General features: G+C 38.2%; 1 protein-coding gene across 2 annotated transcripts in view; it reads right to left on the bottom strand.

The window, feature by feature from the left end:
- LOC145996148 (uncharacterized) overlaps nt 1-19,392 on the bottom strand; it is a 46,955-nt gene extending 27,563 nt beyond the window's left edge. The window contains exons 1-5 of one of the 2 annotated variants that reach the window (XM_083132488.1): nt 19,057-19,392; nt 9,732-9,794; nt 8,407-8,545; nt 5,976-6,090; nt 1,903-1,953 (exon numbers count right to left, since the gene is read on the bottom strand). In XM_083132488.1, the coding sequence (XP_082988614.1) occupies nt 1,903-1,953; nt 5,976-6,090; nt 8,407-8,545; nt 9,732-9,794; nt 19,057-19,147 (459 nt within the window). In that variant the 5' untranslated portion in view covers nt 19,148-19,392. The remainder of the gene's footprint in view (nt 1-1,902; nt 1,954-5,975; nt 6,091-8,406; nt 8,546-9,731; nt 9,795-19,056) is intronic. The other variant, XM_083132489.1, reaches the window with a different exon arrangement.
- Nucleotides 19,393-20,980: the final 1,588 nt, after the last annotated feature.

Genomic DNA, 20,980 nt, shown 5'->3' with positions numbered 1-20,980 from the left:
AGTATTCAACCATGTTCTAACCCTTTCATGGCGCAATTCTTTTCTCCTGTCGCCGATGAAGGATACTGGCCTGTCCAAAAATTCTGAAGAAAAAACTAGGTACATGTAGCAATTTTATCTCTTTTTTAATTAATTCTTTCTTAGCAAACCAATTTTGTTAAATACTGCTGAACATGGAAGATGTGGCATGTGCAAGATGATTGCCAGATTATATAAGGTTACTCTAAGGCCCTACGTCGCCTATTCAGCACCAGAGAAGATTTACTGCATTCATTGTTCTTGAAAGGCATGAGGTGTATTTTTCTACCATATTCTCTTATGAAATGGTGCAAAATAATATTTGAAATTATCCCTTCAATATGAAATTTAGACTTTATTTACAGACAATATTTTCCAAAAGTCAGAATTATTCTGTGAATTATGGAAAATCCCTCCATAAATAAAATTCTGCTAAAAGATGTTAACTATATAATGTGTTATTGTAATGGAAACTTTTTAATCTATAAGTACAAGGGTCATTCGGAAAGTAACCGCCGTTGTGGAGTGGCGCTAGTAGTAGTTGGCAGAGTGCAACCGTTGTTACATCACACAATCTGTGACTCAGTTTCCAGCTGTGCAAGTGAGAGCATCGTAGTGCCGCGCGTGTGCTGGTTATAACATCACAAAATGTGTGCTGGCATCGAAAATTTCGCCAAATCAAATGCTTTGGGCAAAAATCTGTCAAAAGGTGTTTAGCGTCAGTGGATCAGATCTTTCAAAGAAGGAAGAACAAACATTCATGACGAACCGAGTGGTAGGCCTTCTGTAGTGAGTGATGATCTCTTCAAGAAAATTGACGACAAAGTTCGCGAGAACTGTCAATTCACAATCTCGGAACTTTCTGAAAACTTTCCAAACATTTCTCGGACTGTTTTGTACAAGGTTGTCACTGGACAATTAGTCTACCGGAAGTTCTGTGCTTGGCTTGGAGCACAGCACTTCGCTAATGATGAGGATCTTCAAAGTGCTTTGACAGGTTGGTTGAATTCCCAGGCAGCCAAGTTTTATGCAGAAGGGATTGGTAAGTTCGTGAAATGCCATGACAAGTGCTTGAATTTACACGGCGACAATGTTGAAAAATAGATGACAGTTGTACCTTTCAGATGTAAAGTAAAAATTTGTTGTATCTATACGGGTTTCTTATTTACAGGCATTTAGTCACATTTTTAACATCAAAATGCCATTTTATGTACTACTTTTGATCCTGGTATCTTGATCATATATGTAACGTAAGTATATTCCACTAGCTATAACAGTCCTTATTCCACCAGAGTTCGTGATAATTGTATGGAGAAGGGCACATATGAAAGAGTAACATTTTCACCTAGCTCATATATGCAAGACATTCTTAAGAAAATTCAATATGGCTGGAAATACATATATTTCCACTTATATTCCATGCGCTCCGCTCCATTCAAACAATTAGTTTTATGTTAACAAAACCAACAAGTAAACACACAACAGTTCAAAATGCAGGAAGTCACAAGCAATCAACTTAATATCGTCCGGCCCATGCCAAACCACATAAAAGAATGCTGTAAGATTAAAAAATAACATACCTTATAATTAATAATACATATTGTGAACAAATTAACAATAATTTGCAATGAAAAAAACACAGGCTTCATACACATAAAAAGCTAATTAAGCAAACACCATTTTTTATTACTCAATCTTAACATCTGCAAGCCTTTGCTAAGCTTAACATGCAATTCCCCTTGCATACTTACCACAAATGGTAATTACATTCAGGCCAACAATTAAGACATTCACGCTACATATACTGTTTCATAGGCAGAGCATAGACTATCTCTATACATAAAGGACATAATTTCATTACAAAACTTTTTTTATATATCTCACCTCACTCTGTTCTGATTCGTGATCGGAACAACTATCTCCATTTCGGACAATCTGAACGAGAAAACAATAAAAACCTGTTAACGGCTGCAAGTAAAATATAATTATGAACGGAATGAACTGACCAATGGAAGTGCTTTTGCTGCTACAGACTAAAATAATAATATAACTTGGCTCTCACATATTCGAAGTAACTAATGTTGGGCGATATATCATCACAATATTTGGCGATATGCAGAGTGAACCAAAAGTAGGTGGACAGTCAATGATAACATTTATTTGAGATTACATATACAATTATATATAGAAAAAAAAGATTCAATTTAAATAACCTTAGTTTAATATATTATAACACAAACATCATAGTTATAATAATAGTTATAAAGAACACCATTGTTATACAGAGTGTCCCACTCGTAAGGGGCCCCGGAAAAAGTCTTATAAAAATCTTAATAAATGAGGATATGAAACCAAATTTGTACATGACATACCTTTATGGTTGAGAAATGAAGGTACATTACAAGAAGTGCTGGAAGTGACCTTCCCCCACCTGTATACACAGTTCAACACGGCGCTGCATGTTCGTGAATGTTGCTGCCAGAGTATCAGCGTGACTGCCTGTATTTCACGGCAGATATTCTCATGTAAATCCAGGCAGTCATGCTGAATACTCTGGAAGCAACGTGTTGAACCATGTATACAGGTGGGGTACCTTCATTTCTCAACCATAAAGGTATGTCATGTACAAATTTGGTTTCATATCCACTTTTATTAAGATTTTTATAACACTTTTTCCGGGGCCCCTTACGAGTTAGACACCCTGTAGTATAACCCTTTTCCATCTACTTTTGGTTCACTCTGTGTATCGTGGAGATGATATATTGGCAATATCACGATATACAAAAAATATCATATCGTATCGTCTGTGACTATATTTTCTTGACGATATATTGTGATATCAAATTTCCGATAACGTCGATCCCTGGTAGTAACTTGATATGATTTATTAGGTATACAGAAAACCTTCAGGATTCCATTTTAGTTATGTCCAATTTAGCATTTCCAATTTCCCCCTTTATAAATACATGTAAGCGAAATACTAACTTTATCTGCGAGACTTACTTTTATTGGTTCTATTAATTTCAGTGGCCCTTGCCACCATACAATTGGGAACGCGTTGCTTCACCTCATCTTTTAATCTCCAAACATGAATTCTCCCTTTATTTATAATAAATCGCATCACTATTCTATCCATAAAATTTAACAGCAACATTGTTAACACTGTTAAGCCTTGTTTCCATGATTTGAAACAACACTGAAAATGATGGTCATAGCAGTCTATGCAAATAACGTTTCAGATTTTTTTTATTTTATTTATTTAGTTTGAATGTTTGTCTGAAGAAAAGACTGTTTGAGAGTGGAAATATTACGTTTATAGTGTTTTATTATACAGGGTTGTGGATGCACATGTCAACATTAGTTACCTAAAACTAACTGGACGTCAATGCGTTTTACTTTACCTGAGAGAAAAGAACAGTGAGTGTGTTATGTGCTGGTTTGAAAAAAAAAGTTTAAAAATAAAAAATAAAAAACCCATCTGGTTCAGGTTTAATTGGGTATTGTCGAGCTTTTATAAATAAAATGTGAATACATGTAATATAATTCACATTTGTAATTGCCGCTCAACCTACCCACTGCACTTCGCCGCCCGGCACACCAAACTAGCAGACCACAACCAACTGGTAAACCTTCATTATGGCCGTATCTAATCGGCACAACAGTTCCGCAACTGTTGGGACGCTACCACAGTGGATGCACTTGTAGCTCAACTTTTGCTACTCAACTCCCTTTCCCTACACTACACTTTTCTTCAACTCTGTTGTTTCAAAATGTTAGAATGGAGCAGACGAAATTTCACCGTGCCCGAGCAGCATTGCTAACTGTACATGTACGGAAATTTCATGAGGTCAGTTTAAGCCCTCTTGAAAATTTGGTTAGGTCTAATTATAAAGTTATTGTTACTATCATTTATGTATTGTAACGTATTATTATTATTTATTAAAGTAAGAATCTCATAAATGATACATACAATAAAATGAAATATGATCTCCTGTTGTCAAAAGAATTATAATCCCGGTATAACAGGACCCTTCTGACCAGCATTTTATGTTTGCGCTATACTGAAGTTGAGAAATGTCAGAACGTGGAGCAGTGAATGAGAACAGCTTTATACTTCACCGTCCGTTCATAAAACTCCCCAAAAAATCTGACACAAAGCAAGATATGTCTTTGGAGTTTGTTTCAAGATGCATTAATTTACATTATTGTTGCAAATCCATATTGAAACTGCATGTTCGCTTCTTGGCCATACGTATGCACTGCTATATGAATAACGGAACACCCACAAAATAATACAACTCTTTTTTTTTTAGTGCGAAATGTCACAGTACAGGAAATGTTTCAAATTTATACTTGGTTTTCAAGCTAACTCCTAGACTTAAAAAAACGGGACAAATAGTGCTTTTAAATAATACCGACAGGACGACCGAGACACGACTCTGAAACCAGGACTGCCCCGGTCAAAACATTACGTATGGTATCCTTAACTCTTATCAAGAAAGGGCCTCTCCGAAGGCACAGTGGTAGCGTCACCTTGTAATAAAGAGGTCCCGGGTTCGATACCCAGTGGAGGCACGTAGTGGTTCGGAACCCACTTTAAAATGTAGGTCCAGTCCCTATTAGCCTATCTGTACATAAAGTGGACTTAAAACAGCATTTTAATCAATAATAATCAATCTTGTCAGAACGAGGCATTGTCAGGACTTCAAAACATTCAAAGGCTTTGCCGCACGGAGTGTAAACATGAACGTCAACAATCCAATCGACATAGAACAAAAGACTTCCCCCTTCTGTCCCCAAAGAAATTTGTTTTTTTTTTCCCGCTCAACTGTGGGGGCCGAAAAGCTTGTGTTTCGGGCATTCCGTAACATTTGTTCCTCCTAAAGAAAAGACAGTTATTGTGTACTGTCCTGAGAATCTTGCTTTCTCGTGTGTATTTTGTACTAGTACAAATGGGTTCAGATTCATAGGACAGTGATTCTCGCCCGTCATCTTCCAGAAAGGTAAGAACAACAAATGCAGCGAGACAGCAGAAATACGGGAAATCCTGGGAAGATATTCCAGAATTGTTGTGTTCGGATGCTATCAATTCGGCAAGCGTAAAATGTAGAATTTGTATTTTTTTAAAAAAAAGTTCTAGATGCAGTTTGTCAACATTTTGGATCATATGACATGTTTCATTTGCGATTAACTAGCATAAAAGCCATTAATTTAATGCTAACATGTACAACCAACCTAGAAAACTATTGCGTGCATGCGTGTGTGTATGTGGGATATTTCCCTAAAAAATTCTTAAACTTAGCGTACGGACCTGGAGACAATAATACGGTCCGTATGCCATGTACGTATGGTCTTATCGTGTACAAAGGTTGGCAACACTGGGGAAGTTATTTGTTTCAGTCCACTGCAGCAAACAAAGATGCTACTTCTCAACTGGTCATCCACCGCAACATGGTGAAGTTACCCCTACCCAGCACTCAACTCAGTTGGGATGTTTATTTTCTATCCTTTATTCTCTTACGATTTAACAATTCACGCTAGTGTGAATATTAGAAGTGTTGTGCATTATAGATAGCAAAATTAATCTCGAGTTATAATGACAATCGTGATCGCATTCTAAGAATCAAAAATGCAATCTTCATTAGTATACTCCTATATTGACGTTCCTTCATTTCAGAAATCATTGAAATACCAAAGTTAATGAAAAAACCCAGCAGCTTTTTTCAGGCGAACCCTGGCTATGTATGGCAACTTCTGAATCACCCTGTATAATAAAGACTGCTTTGGTCAGGAAATTTATTTTTTATTTTTAACAACATTGTGAGCAAGGGCAAAGAATAAATGATCAGTCTTGTATTCAAATCCAAGGCCTCCGACTATGCAACACATTACACTAATTAGTATGCTTATAAAACTGGGTAAATCCTAATCATAGTGAATCCAATCCATTTACGTACCTGCAGTTCAAGGGCAATTTCACAGTCTTTTTCCTCGGCTGCTCGTTTCTTTTCGATCTCCTCTCTGTCCAGTTTCTCTGCAATTTTCTGGGCTAGGTGAGCATCGATCTGTTCCCTGCACAAACACAAGAAGCAGTTAACCCACATAAAGAAATGAGGAACATTTATTTTCCGCTATATACCTTACATATTGAAAATAAATCTACACAAAGCAGACTTTGTATTGGAGTCAAACAGCAAGAAAAGTAGGTTGTAATTTCGCACACACATGTACCATGCAGAAATTTCATGTACTCGTAGAATTTTATCAGTAAAAAATGCAGTACTCTCCTTTGTGTGCCTAATTTAAAGAAATAACATCTCTACGCTGGGAGGATGCAGGCAACGTCGACGTCTACATTGTTTCAAAGGCAACAGATCCCGTTGCAGTAGTGCTGACAGAGACGATTCCACGCAGGTAAAACAGCGATGGAGAAAAATCAGGCGAGGCCAGGCCACCTCGGTGGCTCAGTGGTAGAGCAATGTGAGAGAGACCAGTGTTCAAGTCCTGCATTTTTCGCTGAAAAATTCTACGAGTACAAGGGGTATTCAAAAAGCTCGTGCAATCTCCTGGAAGGAGACAAACTAGACACCCCCTCAGATATGTGCATTGTACAATGGCCCTTCTAGGTTAAGCACACAAATTTATGTCTATTTTGGACGTTTATTGCTATCCTTTTTTAACAGGTGAATAAAGGAAGGTGTCATGATTGACAAAATTGAGGCACGGAGAGCAATCAAATTCCTGCATCTCCAGGGGAAAGCAGCGAAGCAAATTCACGATGAGATGAAAGCAGTGTACGGGGAGGAAAGTCCATCCTATGAGATGGTTTCCAAGTGGAAACTGTAGTTCCAAACTGGTCACATGGTAATTTCCGATGCTCCAAGGACAGCGAGACCGTCCTTCACAAATGATGCCACATTGATGACGAAAGTGGAGAAGATGATAATGAGGATCACCATTTAAAGTGTGATGGTTGTAATCGGTGTTAGTTATGGATCCATCTGGAATATCATCCATCACCAGCTGCACCTTTATAAAGTGTCAGCATGGTGGGTGCCACCACGATTGCTTACCCCTTTCCAGAAGAGGAAGCAGCACTAGAGATGTTGGCCGCTGTGAGCTGGATGAAGAGGACTTTTTCAGCAGACTGGTTACAATGGACGAAAGCTGGATCTACCTTTATGACCCAGAAAACAAGAAACGCAGCTCCTCACCGCCCCCCAAAAAGGCAAGAGTGTAAAGGTCAGCTAATAAGGTGATGCTGTCCATTTTCTTGGACTGTGAGGGAGTCATCCTGACGGACTACCTGCCACAGGGTCCCACAATCACAAGTGACTATTATTGTGATCTCCTAGCTCGGTTACATGAAGAATTGAAAGTGAAAAGGAAAGGAAAGCTCACAAAAGGAGTGCTGCTATTGGCAGACAACGCACCAGCCCATTCTGCCCATGCATCCATTTCAAAAACAGTTCAATTAGGATACAAAATTTTGCCCCACCCTCCATATTCCCCGGACTTGGCACCGAGTGACTTCTACTTCTTTCCGAAAAAATGAAGCGTCCACTCAAAGGATGCCACTTTGACACGAGGGTTGTCCAAAGTTGTTTTCTTTCCAGGTGATTGCACGAACTGTTTGATACCCCCTCGTACATCTCCTGTGTGTGTGCCTAATCTTAAAAAAAACATTATTGTTGTTTGAAACACTGATGACGTTGACAACACGGAGCTGCATATTACCTTATAAGGCACACACAGAATACAGGAGATCTAGTATGTACATTTAAGAAACCAAATACAATTACAATTCCACACAAGTAAAACAGGGGAAAATAAAACTCAGGTGAAACCAAGGCAGACTTACAGATTGCATTTTTTTTGCTTAAAAATTACTACAAAGGAAAAAAAGTATGATCTTTATTTTTAATATGGGAAGGACACACTTGAAATATTCCTCTGTTATATATCCTTATATATCTCAATTGTCACACATTACTTGTACTTGAGGTTTCAACTATGAATAATTAACACTTTCCAAAGTGGTCTAAAAACATAGCGTTTTCCCACAAAGACTGGGCGTTCTGCTGCTTATGTTCTTAAAGGAACATTTGCAATTTCAATGGATATCCTGTCATTGGTAAATTCTCTATTGTTACTCTTCAGACATCAGCATATCCGTTCAATCACTAGTTTATACATAGTAAAGGCAAACACACAAATGAGTCAAATAAATAACCTTGCTGCTCAATAAATGAATATTAGCGACACAATATTCTACAAAAACAAAGAGTGCATTTCTACTTCTCAATATTCTTTCGCCATTCAGGACAATGACTAGAGTGCAAGATTAAGGCAAAATCTTTAACGTGAACTACCACAAAAGAAACTTACTGTTCGCGAACCATCTTTTCATACAGAGCGTGCATGGTGGCAGCTTCCTCCTCCTCTTTTCGCTGTTCATCCTTCGCCTTCGGGAAATCTTCCCTCACTGTGGCATTCCTGAATTTGTTTCCAGAATAGTGTTGCTTGACTGAATGGGGGAAAATAAGTATGCCAAATGAAAACAAATAATGCACTTTATGTAAGTACCTGTGTACATAAAATAGTACATCTCCCTTAAGAAATGAGACTGTCATGTTCTCGTATTAACCACCACCTACAATTATGATGCAGATGTTATTTGATCCACAAAATAGCACTAGATGATATGTGGGTTGGAGATTTAATAGTGGCAACATTGCCGTTTATACAGCATGAAACTGAACCAGTGCATCTCGCTTATACCGCATGTTAGTTGACACCTAACCTATTTCCCAGTAAATGGACTCTTCCTTCCGACACATGCACAGTGACGAGAGAAATAGAGTATCATTGGAACTGGCGGTCTAAAGTTGTGTAGTCAGACCACCACCAATGTGAAAGTTATGGTGCTTCTCGTGTACGACTGTGATGGTGTTAATACATACCATACCTCAAGGACAGACCGTCAATGCACAATACTACTGTTCATTTTTGGAAAATAACCTGCGTAGCGAAAGAAGAGGTGACTTTCTACTGAATTCGCTCATCATATTGGAGGACAATGCATGGGCACACGTAGCTGTGTTAGCTCAGTGGGGCTGGCAGGTGCTCTACCAGCCTCTGTGACTTTGATTTGGTCCCTAAGATGAAGGAACCACTTCATGGCAATCGCTTCCAAACCATTCCAGAGATTCTTCGGGCAATATACCACATGATTGCAACAGAACAGGCACTGCTACATTTATACTATGATTTCCACATTGCTGGCAACATGATGTACACAATGCCAGGGCTGTAAAAGTTTCACAGACGTAAATAAATGTTAAATCTCCAACCCACGTAATATTAATCTGTGAATTAACTTCCACACTTTAATTGTCTGATCCTGTGGCAGACTCCAATCCCAAAGGCTGAAACTAGAACTGAACTGATGCATCTGTATTGGTAGATTTTAGAATTTTAGTGTGAGAAAATAATAAGCCAAATTTAGTGTGAAAAGATGACAATCATAGACCTGTAAGTAATAAGAAAATGCATTTTAAAAAAGTTCTGTAATTAGATAGGTAGGTGGGCACATACACAACATCCTTAACGATATTATTATGCCAACAACACAATTCAAATTGACTTCTACCATGCAGGCCACAACACAGAGCAAGCATAAAACAAATTAAACAACATGGACAAACACTTACTTTCTTCATTCTGTAGCCTGTATGCCAAGGCTCCATCTTCATGTACTAGCCATTCACGACATACTGAAAATCAATTAGTAATCATGTTAGAAATATCATATTATGGCCTTAACAACTACAGTTAAGTACAAAACATGTAAGTAACATTTCTTTTCAATTTGCTGCCAGCTTTACACAGTATTTATTTGAGGAGATGACTTGTTAATTTGAAAGAAATTATAAGCAAAACTGTAACATATGAACAATATATTCAAGATTTAACAAACTGTTAACAAATACTAGTTCTCTGTATCTTTTAATGCCATTACAGTTCATAACTGCCCTTTACACAGTCCCCTTGTAATATCTCTTACTACTTTCTTTCAGCAAAAACAATAAATGGTACTATTATCGTATGAGGGAAACAGCTACGAATCATATATTTCGGACTTCTTTACATTGCTAACGTGTTATTTTCGAATCTGGAACATTTCCTAAAGTGAAATAATGCATATCAATGTCTATTTCTTAGATTTACGAGTACTTACTGTTACTTGTTGTTTCGAATCTGTAACACATTATGGCCGTGATAGCGTACTGGTTTAGGGGGCGTTCTGAGAGTGTTTTGTCGATTTATGCAGCCTCGTTCACCGGAAAATATCTACTCTCGTGCCCGGATTTGAAATTATACTAATACGTTGCAAACCATTGACGTTAGCCCCAAAAACCATTTTCCGTAAGGTTAGGTTAAGTTAGGCAAGCATAGTTAAAAAAAAAAATACTCGACATGCCATGTTCTAGTGAAAACACGGCGAGGCTGAATCACTGGCTATGGGGTTGCATCATCTTAACACACAGAACATTGCACTCTCGTGCAGAAAGCAAATGGCGGGAGCAGAAACAGCATGTCGGACAGAGATTTTCGCACAAAACAACACGCATTCACATTAAAATGGATCAAATCTACATTCAGGAACTTCCACAATGCTAAAGAAAATGATTTCCGTAAGTACTTTCTCCTGTAAATTTGAAGGAATCCGTTTCCCTCATACGATAATGTTACCCAATAAATGACTTTCATTTACACACACAATAACCTAACTTCTTTGTACTGTACAAATATATATATAATATTGTGACTGAAGTCTATTCACTTATCCCTTTCTTTTCTATATAATTTAACACTTTACTAGATATTTCACTTTAATCTTCTCAATAGTCATTACAAACTTTCATTATTGGAAATTTTAGTCCTTTGTGAGCCTGAACTGATAAAAATACCTTCTTTCACATCTACGTACTATGCTGCAATCTTGATAATGACAAATCTGTACATGAAGATCTTATAAACACGTAGAGTGCCAGGGGAAAATTAAATTAGTCGTGGACAATTTGCTGAGCAATTCTTGTGCATGCCACTGTACATGAAATTATGTAGGATGGAAGTTATTCTGCAAGAAATATGCCTTAATCCATAACAAATTCACATGATGTAGATTAGCTGTATGCATATCAGAATCCAGCAGTCTGCAGCTGGACCATGAATAACATGTATGCTGGACATGGAATTTGGGGCAATACACCTTTTGCTGGACGAAGATATTTGCACTCAATTTTTATTTGTACTTTTTGTATGAATGTACATTATAGAGAATGTCTCCAATTTCTTTCCTACTTCTTATACTCACTAAATATGCATTCCTGGTAACGTACCTGGAGTTAAGATTTGGGGGTGACGTGTAAAAATTGTACACTTACGTCTACATATGTTGCAAAATTACATTTTTTATTACTGCGATCATTCTCCATACAGAAACATAGGAACAATGTTTGATATGAACAAGTGATGTTCGGCATTCGTTGCGCTGTCTACAGCATTGCAACACTGTTGCTTCGTTGCCGGAATGCTAAAGCATGTGGAAGGCGGGCTTTGATTACAGTTTGGCAACTGTGTTTGAGCGTTGTTCTAGAAAAATGGTGTGTTGCGTAGTAAGGAAGCTAGTGCTACAAACCTTGGAGTGAATTTACAATACCAGATCACTACCCGATTTTCGTAATATTTCGCATACTCACTAATTGAGGCCTCCTAATCACGAATACAAAAATTTCCAGTAAATAATGAGCAATCGTGCTGATCGCTCAATTAGTGAGTATGCGAACTTCAAACCACCCGTACCGATCGATGTATGTCGAAGTCTGTCTTTCATGGCTGTACCCCAAGAAATGTCATGAAAATTGCTGTCAAAATTTCCCGCCGATTCCGGGCTCCGTGGCTTCGCTCCGGCTACCCGCCTGTATAGATACGTTGGTAAGGAATTTAAACATTAAAAAATGTAAGTTTCGTAGCACATGAACCTAACTCACAGTAAAAATCTCAATATTTAGATTCAACTCATTTTGGTCAATATGAGGTAATGTATGTCACCTAATTTCTGACATTGCAGAGTAAGGTTAAACTACATTCCATACTTTGAATAATGAAGTCTTTCCTTTTTCTTTTTTAAATTTGGTTTAAATTAGCCTCAGAACATATAGTAACATAAGGTTTTAATACTTGACTTACCAGAAATTGAAATTACAAGGTATGATAATTGGAAATCTGCGAAATCTCATTGCAAAAGGTTTGATTTATTAGGTACCCATGACCAGTTGGTGCTGTCAGCTCCAGCTTCCTATTCATTCTCTTTGTTCTTTCACTAAGTTCCTAAGTAAATTATCAGAAACCTTCAGTTCATCACATATATTTTTTCTTGACCAAGTGGTAGCAATCAAACTGATGATTCCAACCTTTTCAACATTAGTTTTTGATAATTTAAATTTTTCTTCTTACAATTTCCATTGTATGATGTACTGGCCATGCAAAGGATTGTCACACTTGCCTTCCTCTTCTTTAGTTCTAATACTTTGTGAAAAGCAACTTTCCAGTTTCCTTTACACTCCTTGTAAGATGTGAATAGTTTTTCCGAGCAAGAGCACTTTATTGTTTTTCTGCAATCAGCCTCCTCAGTTTTGAAACAGAGATACATCAAAACAGAACAGACTTCATCCATTTCCTTTAGTTTTTCTTGGGTTAGCTCAAAGACATCATTTCCATTCTGCCATTTAAGTGAGTCACTTTCTCCAGATATGAAAATTTTACTCCAACATGCCAGACATATTGATTTAACTGGTATAAGGCTTAGTTGACACCTTTTTGCCTTACCATATGATGCAAATTGATTTTAAAAAATCCCTTAACTTTTTCTTTAAGTGGTACTTCTGAAGATCAGAACATACTTTACCATATAAGGAACTATTTATTTTCAATGGTTTTTGCATATTGTCTCTAAGAGACCCACCTGTAGTCTTGACCTAAGAAGTGTTTTATCATTTTCACTGAGTTCGTTAGGGTTAATTAGGTCTGTGGGAACCTTACCAAAAGAGTATTTATGACAGTCCTCTCCAGTTAAAAATTCTATATAACACTTTATTTCCAGTCACAGATAATGAACATTCACAAGTCACTACTCTCAGCACATTAGGCAGAGGAAGAATGACAGCAGAGATTGTCCATACACTTTTCTTGAAGAAAAGGAAAAAAAACGTGGAAAATAAAGGAAACAAAAAATAATATATTCTACCAGCTTTGACCATCCAAAATAAATAGCCTACTTTCGGTGGAGTGCCCAAGGAGGGGTTGGTGTGGGTCATAACCCAATACATTTGGCCTAGTACTCCATAAACAATTACGTCAAAGGCAGGATAATGTGGCAAAAACAGGGCTGTATACTAAAAAAGTATATGTAATCCCCTCCCCTCCCTTTCGAAATTCCTGGGCATGCCACTGCCTATCTTAAGCTGCATGTACTGCTACATTTAAAAAATGCGGGGAAAGCTCAGTTTTGGAGCTGACCACACCAACTGTTCGTGGGTACCTAATAAATCAAACCTTTTCCAATGAAATTTTGCAGATTTTTAATTGTCATACTTTGTAATTTCAATTTCTGGTAAGTCAAGTATTAAAACCTTATGTTACTATATTTTCTGAGGCTAATTTAACCCAAATTGAAAAAAGAAAAGACTTCATTATTCTAAGTATGGGATGTAGTTTAACCATACTTTGCAACGTCACAAATTAGGAGACATATGTTACCTCATATTGACCAAAATAAGTTGAATCTAAAAGTTTAGATTTTTACTGTGAGTTAGGTTCATGCAGGGCTTCCTTTCTGCCAAATTTCAGAATTTTTCAAGAGGACCCATCTGAGATATTTAACCCCAAAAACTGTCACAATTCTAAGCACTGATACTTTATTTACAGACACCCTGCAGGCAGGTCTACACATGAAAAGAAAATCAAGTGTTAGACTAAACCCCTTCATTGAAAAAATCGGACTTAAAAATTCAATTTTTTAACTATTGCTACCCCAATTTCGACCATAATTTTCGTACTTACGATGCAATTTTAAGCAAAGCATTCTTGATTATCATAGAAAGTATACTTCATTAGCTACAAAATGAATTTTGTTTCAGGTCTCTAGCTCTAATGGTTTTTGAGATACTAAGGTTTCTGAAAAGTGCTACATGAGCAAAAAAAGCCATGTGCCATGTTGGAAAAATGGCTGCCCCAGGAGAACTAAAGACAATAAATTTTCTTGAACATTGGTTTTGATATCTAGAAACATGTACAAATTATATACAAAAAATTATTTTCTTCTAAATGTTCCTGCAACCAATTTTTTTCTAAATTTGGTTCATTTGGCATGGAATGACCCAAAAGGGTACAGTATTGTAAATTTTCTGGTAAAGAGCGGTATTTGCTATTATAGCGGGACAACTACACTGATTCCCACTGTTTACAGGACATGAGCAATCGTGCCGATTGCAGACCACTCAATTTCGCTTATTTTGCAATTTCAAGACATGACCCCAAATTTTAACTTCAATTTCGTGAGTGAGGCCTCAATTAGTGAGTATGTTAAATATTACAAACATCAGATAGGGGTCCGGTATCGTAAACTCTTACCGAAAACTTGTAATTTGTTACAATATGTGCTCATTGGCAAAACATTTAACTGATATCCCCACGAACCATTTCTGGTAAGTTTAGGGTAAGAAATTATCTCGAATTTAGTTAATATTGTCCTTCTAATCAGTAAAATATGCACGGGCAGCCCCACGAACCATTTCCGGTAAGGTTAGGTTAGGCAAGCACAGTTAAAAGTTTGTTCGTAAAAAAATGGGATTCAGGTCTAAGAAAAAAAATCCACTTACATCGGCTTTTTTCGCGATTTCCAGACGTGATCCCTGCATTTTAACAACCGATTCGGGTAACGGTTCTGATTGTTTTCTGATTTCTCTTAGCACAAAGACTAATTATCACAGAATTATGGAAACCAATGTCACATGAAGCAATGAGCGCTGTCTGGACTCGGGGGGGGGGGGGGGGAGTTATTTATGTTGACAAAAAAACAACTTGAAAATTACATTACGCACTTCTCATGGACAGGATATTCTCAGTCGACAAGCGACAGCAAATATCGTAGAAGCATGGGAATGAATGTAGATGTAAATCGGAACCTTAGTAGAAAGCATTTAGAGACTTTATTTTACGCTAAGGGAACCGGTACAGGTTTCATAGATCAGACACACATTAAAATAGGATATTTTGTGTTTCGCATGGTTCATACTTACCAACTGTGTATTGCAGAACATAGTTCAACGTGCCATTATGCTTTTCACACGAAAACAAACACTTTTTCTACTAAAATAATGTATTTTTCTAAGTACTACCAAACGCACGTAATAGTGCAATATCGCTTACTTTGCGAATGATCTATCTTCTTTTGTTTTCGAAGATCAGTGTTTCCAACCTTCTTCACCGAAAAATACATACTATCGTGTTTGTCACGTGTGCAAATTGTACATTATGCAGGGTAGCTGACAGATAGCCCCACAAACCATTCTGATAAGGATAGGTTAGGTTAGGCAAGCATAGTTAAAAAAAAAGGGGGGTTGGACACACTGACTTGATTTCCAGGTCAAATAGATACCACGATGAAAGAAAATACCTCGACTAACGTTGGAAACCTTAGAGAAACTCATTTCCGTAAGTAGTTTATTCTGTAAAAATGAAGAAATGTGTCTCCGATGTATGAAACTGTTACCAGGGAACCAAACCTAACCACAAAAGCATATATTGAACAAAAACTTTAAGTAATCGCTAAACCTCTGCAGTATGTGTGAACAAACATACATCGAAATCAAACCATGTAAAAATTGCATTCGTAGCATGATGAAATCGCAATAAAACAAAAGGAACTTGGGCCCAGATTCGTGATTAGAAGGCCAAATTTAGTTAGTATACCACATATTAACAAAATTGGAGACATTCTCTATATTGTTCATTCGCTCCATACTTTTATTAATTACAGCCCCTTTTCTTCCTCTTTTGGCTAATCGCAACAATGAAGGTAACTGGTGAATACATAAAATTTATGAAGAGATATTCACAATATACAGGTAATGGACAAAATAATATGAACACCAATGCAATTGCAGAAAACTTGTATTAGTAGGGGGTTGGGTCCCCCCTTGCCTGAATGACAGCTTGTATCCTACGTGGGATAGACAAATAAAGGTCCTGTAAAGTGTGAACTGGAATACGTAGCCACTCCTCGCACAAAACAGTCTCAAGTTCCGAAAGTGTCATTGAAGGTGGAAACCGATTACGCACTTTGGCCTCCAAAATACTCCACAAAGGCTCAATGATGTTAAGATCGGGGGACTGTGGACACCAGATGAGATGTTCTACCTCATCACTGTGCTCATCAAACCATGCATCAACGCACCTAGCAGTGTGAATAGGGGCGTTATCATCTTGGAAGATGGGGCATGCATCGGGAAACAAAGTCTGAACCATGGGATGGAGGTGGTCACCCAGGATGGTGCAGTACTTCTCTGCTTTGATTCTCCCACGCAGGACGACAAGTGGGACAACACCATTCCAAGATATAGCCCCCCCAAACCATCACAGACCCCCACCATGTTTCACGGTAGGCACTAAGCAGTCAATATCAAATGCTTCAGCAGGAGTTCTCCACACATAAACACGTCCTGTGGTCTGAAATAATGTGAAAGACGATTCGTCTGACCATATCACATGTTCCCATTGCTGCTGTGTCCAATTCTTGTGCTCTTGGCAGCACCTTCATCGTGTCACTGCATTACGTGGAGTCACCAACGGTTTGGGGATGGCAACTCTGCCATGAAGGTTCACAGAATGCAGCTCCCTTTGAATGGTTTTCGTTGATACAGGGTCCTGGAGGTGATTGTTCATCTCTGCGGTTATCTGGGACAGTGTTGTCTTGTGCTTTCGAATCACTATTCGCTTCAACACACGTCGATCCCTGTTGGATAACTTTGATTTTCGCCCACTATTCTCCTTTGCGGACGTTGTCTTTCCATGTTGTCTGTAGGCTGTCAGAACAGTTGACACTGTCCTCCGTGCTACACCAACAAGTGTAGCTGTTTTTGTCACAGATGCTCCAGCCAGGCGGGCTCCTCTGATCATGCCTCTTTTGAAGTCTGAAAGGTCGGACATACCTGCATTTGACGGATAGCTGACTGCTCGTATGCAACTCTCACACCAGCTTCTGATAGACTGATCTGTTTGCTTTCATCGCCACTAGATGGTTGAAATCTCTGCTGAGTGTTGTTCCTTTTCCACGACGACGTATATAGGCCTTTGCAAACCAAGATGTTCATATTATTTTGTCCATTACCTGTAAATCGAGGCCAAAGTTCCTTTTGTTTTATTGCGATTTCATCATGCTACAAATGCAATTTTTACATGGTTCGATTTCGATTTACGTCTGTTAACACACACTGCAGAGTTTCAGCGATTACTTAAGATTTTGTTCAATATATGCTCTCGTGGTTAGGTTAGGTTCCCTTAGCATTAAAATAAAGTCCCTAAATGCATTATACTAAGATTCCGATTTACTTCTACATTCATTCCCACACTTCTACGATATTTACTGTAGCTTGTTGACTGAGAATATCTTGTCCATGAGAAGTGCGTAAGGTAATTTTAAAGTTGTTTTTTCAACATAAATAACTTTTTTCGAGTCCAAACAGTGCTCATTACTTTAAGGAAGGTTCAAATTTCGTGTGACAATGATTTCCAAAATTCTACAATAATTAATCTTTGTGCTAGGAGAAATCATAAAACAATCGGAACAATTACCAAAATCTATGCAAGGCCAGGACTCAAACCCAGGAATTCTGTGGTGAGATCGAAAGGTGATTACTTAATACAGGCCGATATTTGCTTCGTGAAAATTACTTACAAATAGAACAAATCATTGAGAACAATAAAAAAGGTAAAGGTAAAGTGTTCCCCTGTGCTTAGCACCATGCCATGAAGTCGTATAGGGGGTGTGGGGGTAACGCCCCACACTTTCTTGATCCGGTCGTGAGTAGGGGTGATGTGATCAGCATCACGCCCCTGACCGCCTTTACCCCCCAGGGTTTCCCCCAGGTACCCATGTTATTCGACGCTGGGTGGGCGCCGGGACCGCTTCCAACGTTAGAAAAGTTCCCGGATTTGAACCGGCCGGGGATCGAACCCGGGACCTTGAGCATGGTAGTCAGACGCGTCTCATTGCACGGGTACATTATTATTACCACGCAAGTGCATTCTAAATTTATATTTTGAGAGTAGGTTTACATTTTGATACAGGGTTATCATATTTGCTTGCTTTCGTAAACAAAGCTCAGATACTGGTAGTCATGATCGCTTAACAAAATTTATAGTGTTTACCTATTTATGGAATGATATTGGCTCGGCAGTCGCCTAAATAAAATGAGAGAAATTCAAACACATGATGAAAGTAGAATGATAGGTTACATACTTAATGTCTGTAGATTACATTCTTGTTTATATACATATTGCAACACCGTTGTTTTGTTATTTGTGGCTTATGCTAATGCGGTTGGGTTCACGGACGTCATACTTAATACTTTCAAATTCCTCCTATGGAATTTTCATGATCTACTTTCAACAAATCAAAGTAAACAAATTTTCCGAGAAAGCCTACATGGGCTCAAGAATCCATGACGTGACGCCTTTGTTTTGACTGCCAAGGCTACTACAGAGAATAATAAGCACAAATTCTCCAACTAAGTTGGAAAGTTAAAATGACGTACTGTGTATGTACCCTCCCACCAACATTACGATTCATGTCACCGTAAAAAATAGTTTGCAACAAGTTCTTTTCACTCGAACGCCAAACCACACAAATCGTTCGTTTGAATCACAGGGATCTCCTTAATATGAACATAAAAGTTACAAAAACAAACTTACCTTCTGTAACACGACCAGGTTTTGGCAACGTGTCGCTGCTTTTCCTACTTGCTTCATTCATATCCACCATTCCACGAATTTCGCACTGCATAATGGATGAAGAACGATTTGTTTCTTTTCAGCAAATTATACCTTTAAAAGAAGTTGAAATGGAGAATTGCACAAAGACTTTTGAACATAGTTTCGCTTGCTACCATCATCGATGCATACTTTCCCTCATAACCCCACCACATACAACCACTATCTCCTCACAACACCAACTAGACAAGGAATCCATTCATCCTACTTCTTCTTGTACCCTGCAGCAATGCCTTGCCCACATCTACATAACCCAACTTCCTGTACGATTGTAATCTTTGCAGCTGCCGAGTAATCAACAGTGTGGGACAAACAGAGCAACAGAAATTCCCATCAAATGAGTAAATATTCCCTCTTTAGAGAACAGCATATTTTCATCCCGTCTCGTGTCAAAGTAGATTATCTTTCAACAAGAACGAGTTATCTTGTTCATTAAATTTTTCACTCAGTATTGTATCACGTTACATATTATACATCATCACAGTTCAGCTGAAAATAATTGTGACTCTGATTCATGACGGGTATTTTCCCTCTAGAATGGGTATTTTTTTTGAAGAACATTGAACACATGGGGGAAAAAAGGGAAATTCCATCAAAATTTCTAGGACGGGCGCGGTGCTAATAAAAAGCTAGAGCTGCGTTCACACAAACCCCGATATTAGGGGAAATTTGGGAGCGATAAAGCAGCAGGCATTTACTGGGGAAAAATTGCTTTGAAAAGGGAAGAATTTTAAAATAAGATGTTGGAATTGTAGTAAATATATAAAACACTTTCTGACATGTATTTGTTATACTATATCATCAATCCTCAAGTATTTTTTATTCTTTTTGTCACTTTCTTATAACGTTGGTTGAGACATGCCTCCTTTAATAAAGACGATTATCATTATTATTATTTCCGGGGTAGGTGATCTAAAAGGTTGGAATTTTTCCGACCTTGTCCCTTCATAATGCAGCTCACCCAGCATTGTCAATGGGTACCTGGGAGTAGGCAAGAGCGTCGTGGTGATCACATCACCTCCAAAATGGCCGAGATCGAGAATGTGTGGGGCCCTAGGCCCCCACATCCTCTAAATGTGCCTTCACTTCATGGCAAAGAAAATGAAGTTTGGATTTAAAATACAGGGTGTTCAACAAATAATTGAGGGGTTACAAAAAATATTGCAAGTATTGAACTTTCTTTAATGAAACAAGAACGAATGAGGAACTCAAAGTTTTTTTTCTTTTTACACCTACAAATGTCCACAATGTGTGCACCACACGTGACACGACACACATCAACACGATAGTCTATTTCTTGCAGGGACGTCGTTAGGGGGCCACGCGGGGGCACTGGCCCAGGGAAACTGTTCTGTATTTGCTTGAAATTTTACTTTGATGACAAATATTGCCAAATCATTCTTCAGTAAATTTTGCTTGCAGTTTGAAACGCTTCTTCAATTTTCAGTAGCACGAACCCAAGCAAGGCATTTCTTTCTTATTTCCCTGTTTCTTGCTTGTTGAACACAAACAGATGTATTGGGAGGGGATGCAGTTAGGGCCAGTTTTTCAATGTCCTGTTAATCTTTCTGTTAACTAACTGCCAGTTGGAGATAACAGCCAGTCTTAACCAGCACCGGGTTTTTCAATGTGAAAGTAACTGCCAGTTAACTAAACCATAGTTCGTTCTCCGAAACAGTGTGTTGGCAATTCTGAAGCACGGAAATTACAGGAAATCGATCTGCGCACCATCGGTTAGTATAGTTTCAAACCGCGTCGACTGGCACACAGCCTGGCGTTTAAATATAGAACTACAAGCACGCCGCGCTCGAAAGCACGTTATTGCATTGTGAAACGATAGGAACAA

The sequence above is a fragment of the Lepisma saccharinum genome, chromosome 12 (genome assembly GCF_977018435.1).
Source record: "Lepisma saccharinum chromosome 12, izLepSacc3.1, whole genome shotgun sequence".
Lineage (NCBI taxonomy): Eukaryota > Metazoa > Arthropoda > Insecta > Zygentoma > Lepismatidae > Lepisma > Lepisma saccharinum.
Note: the sequence above shows the minus strand (reverse complement) of the source record. Positions and strands in the feature narration are given on the sequence as shown.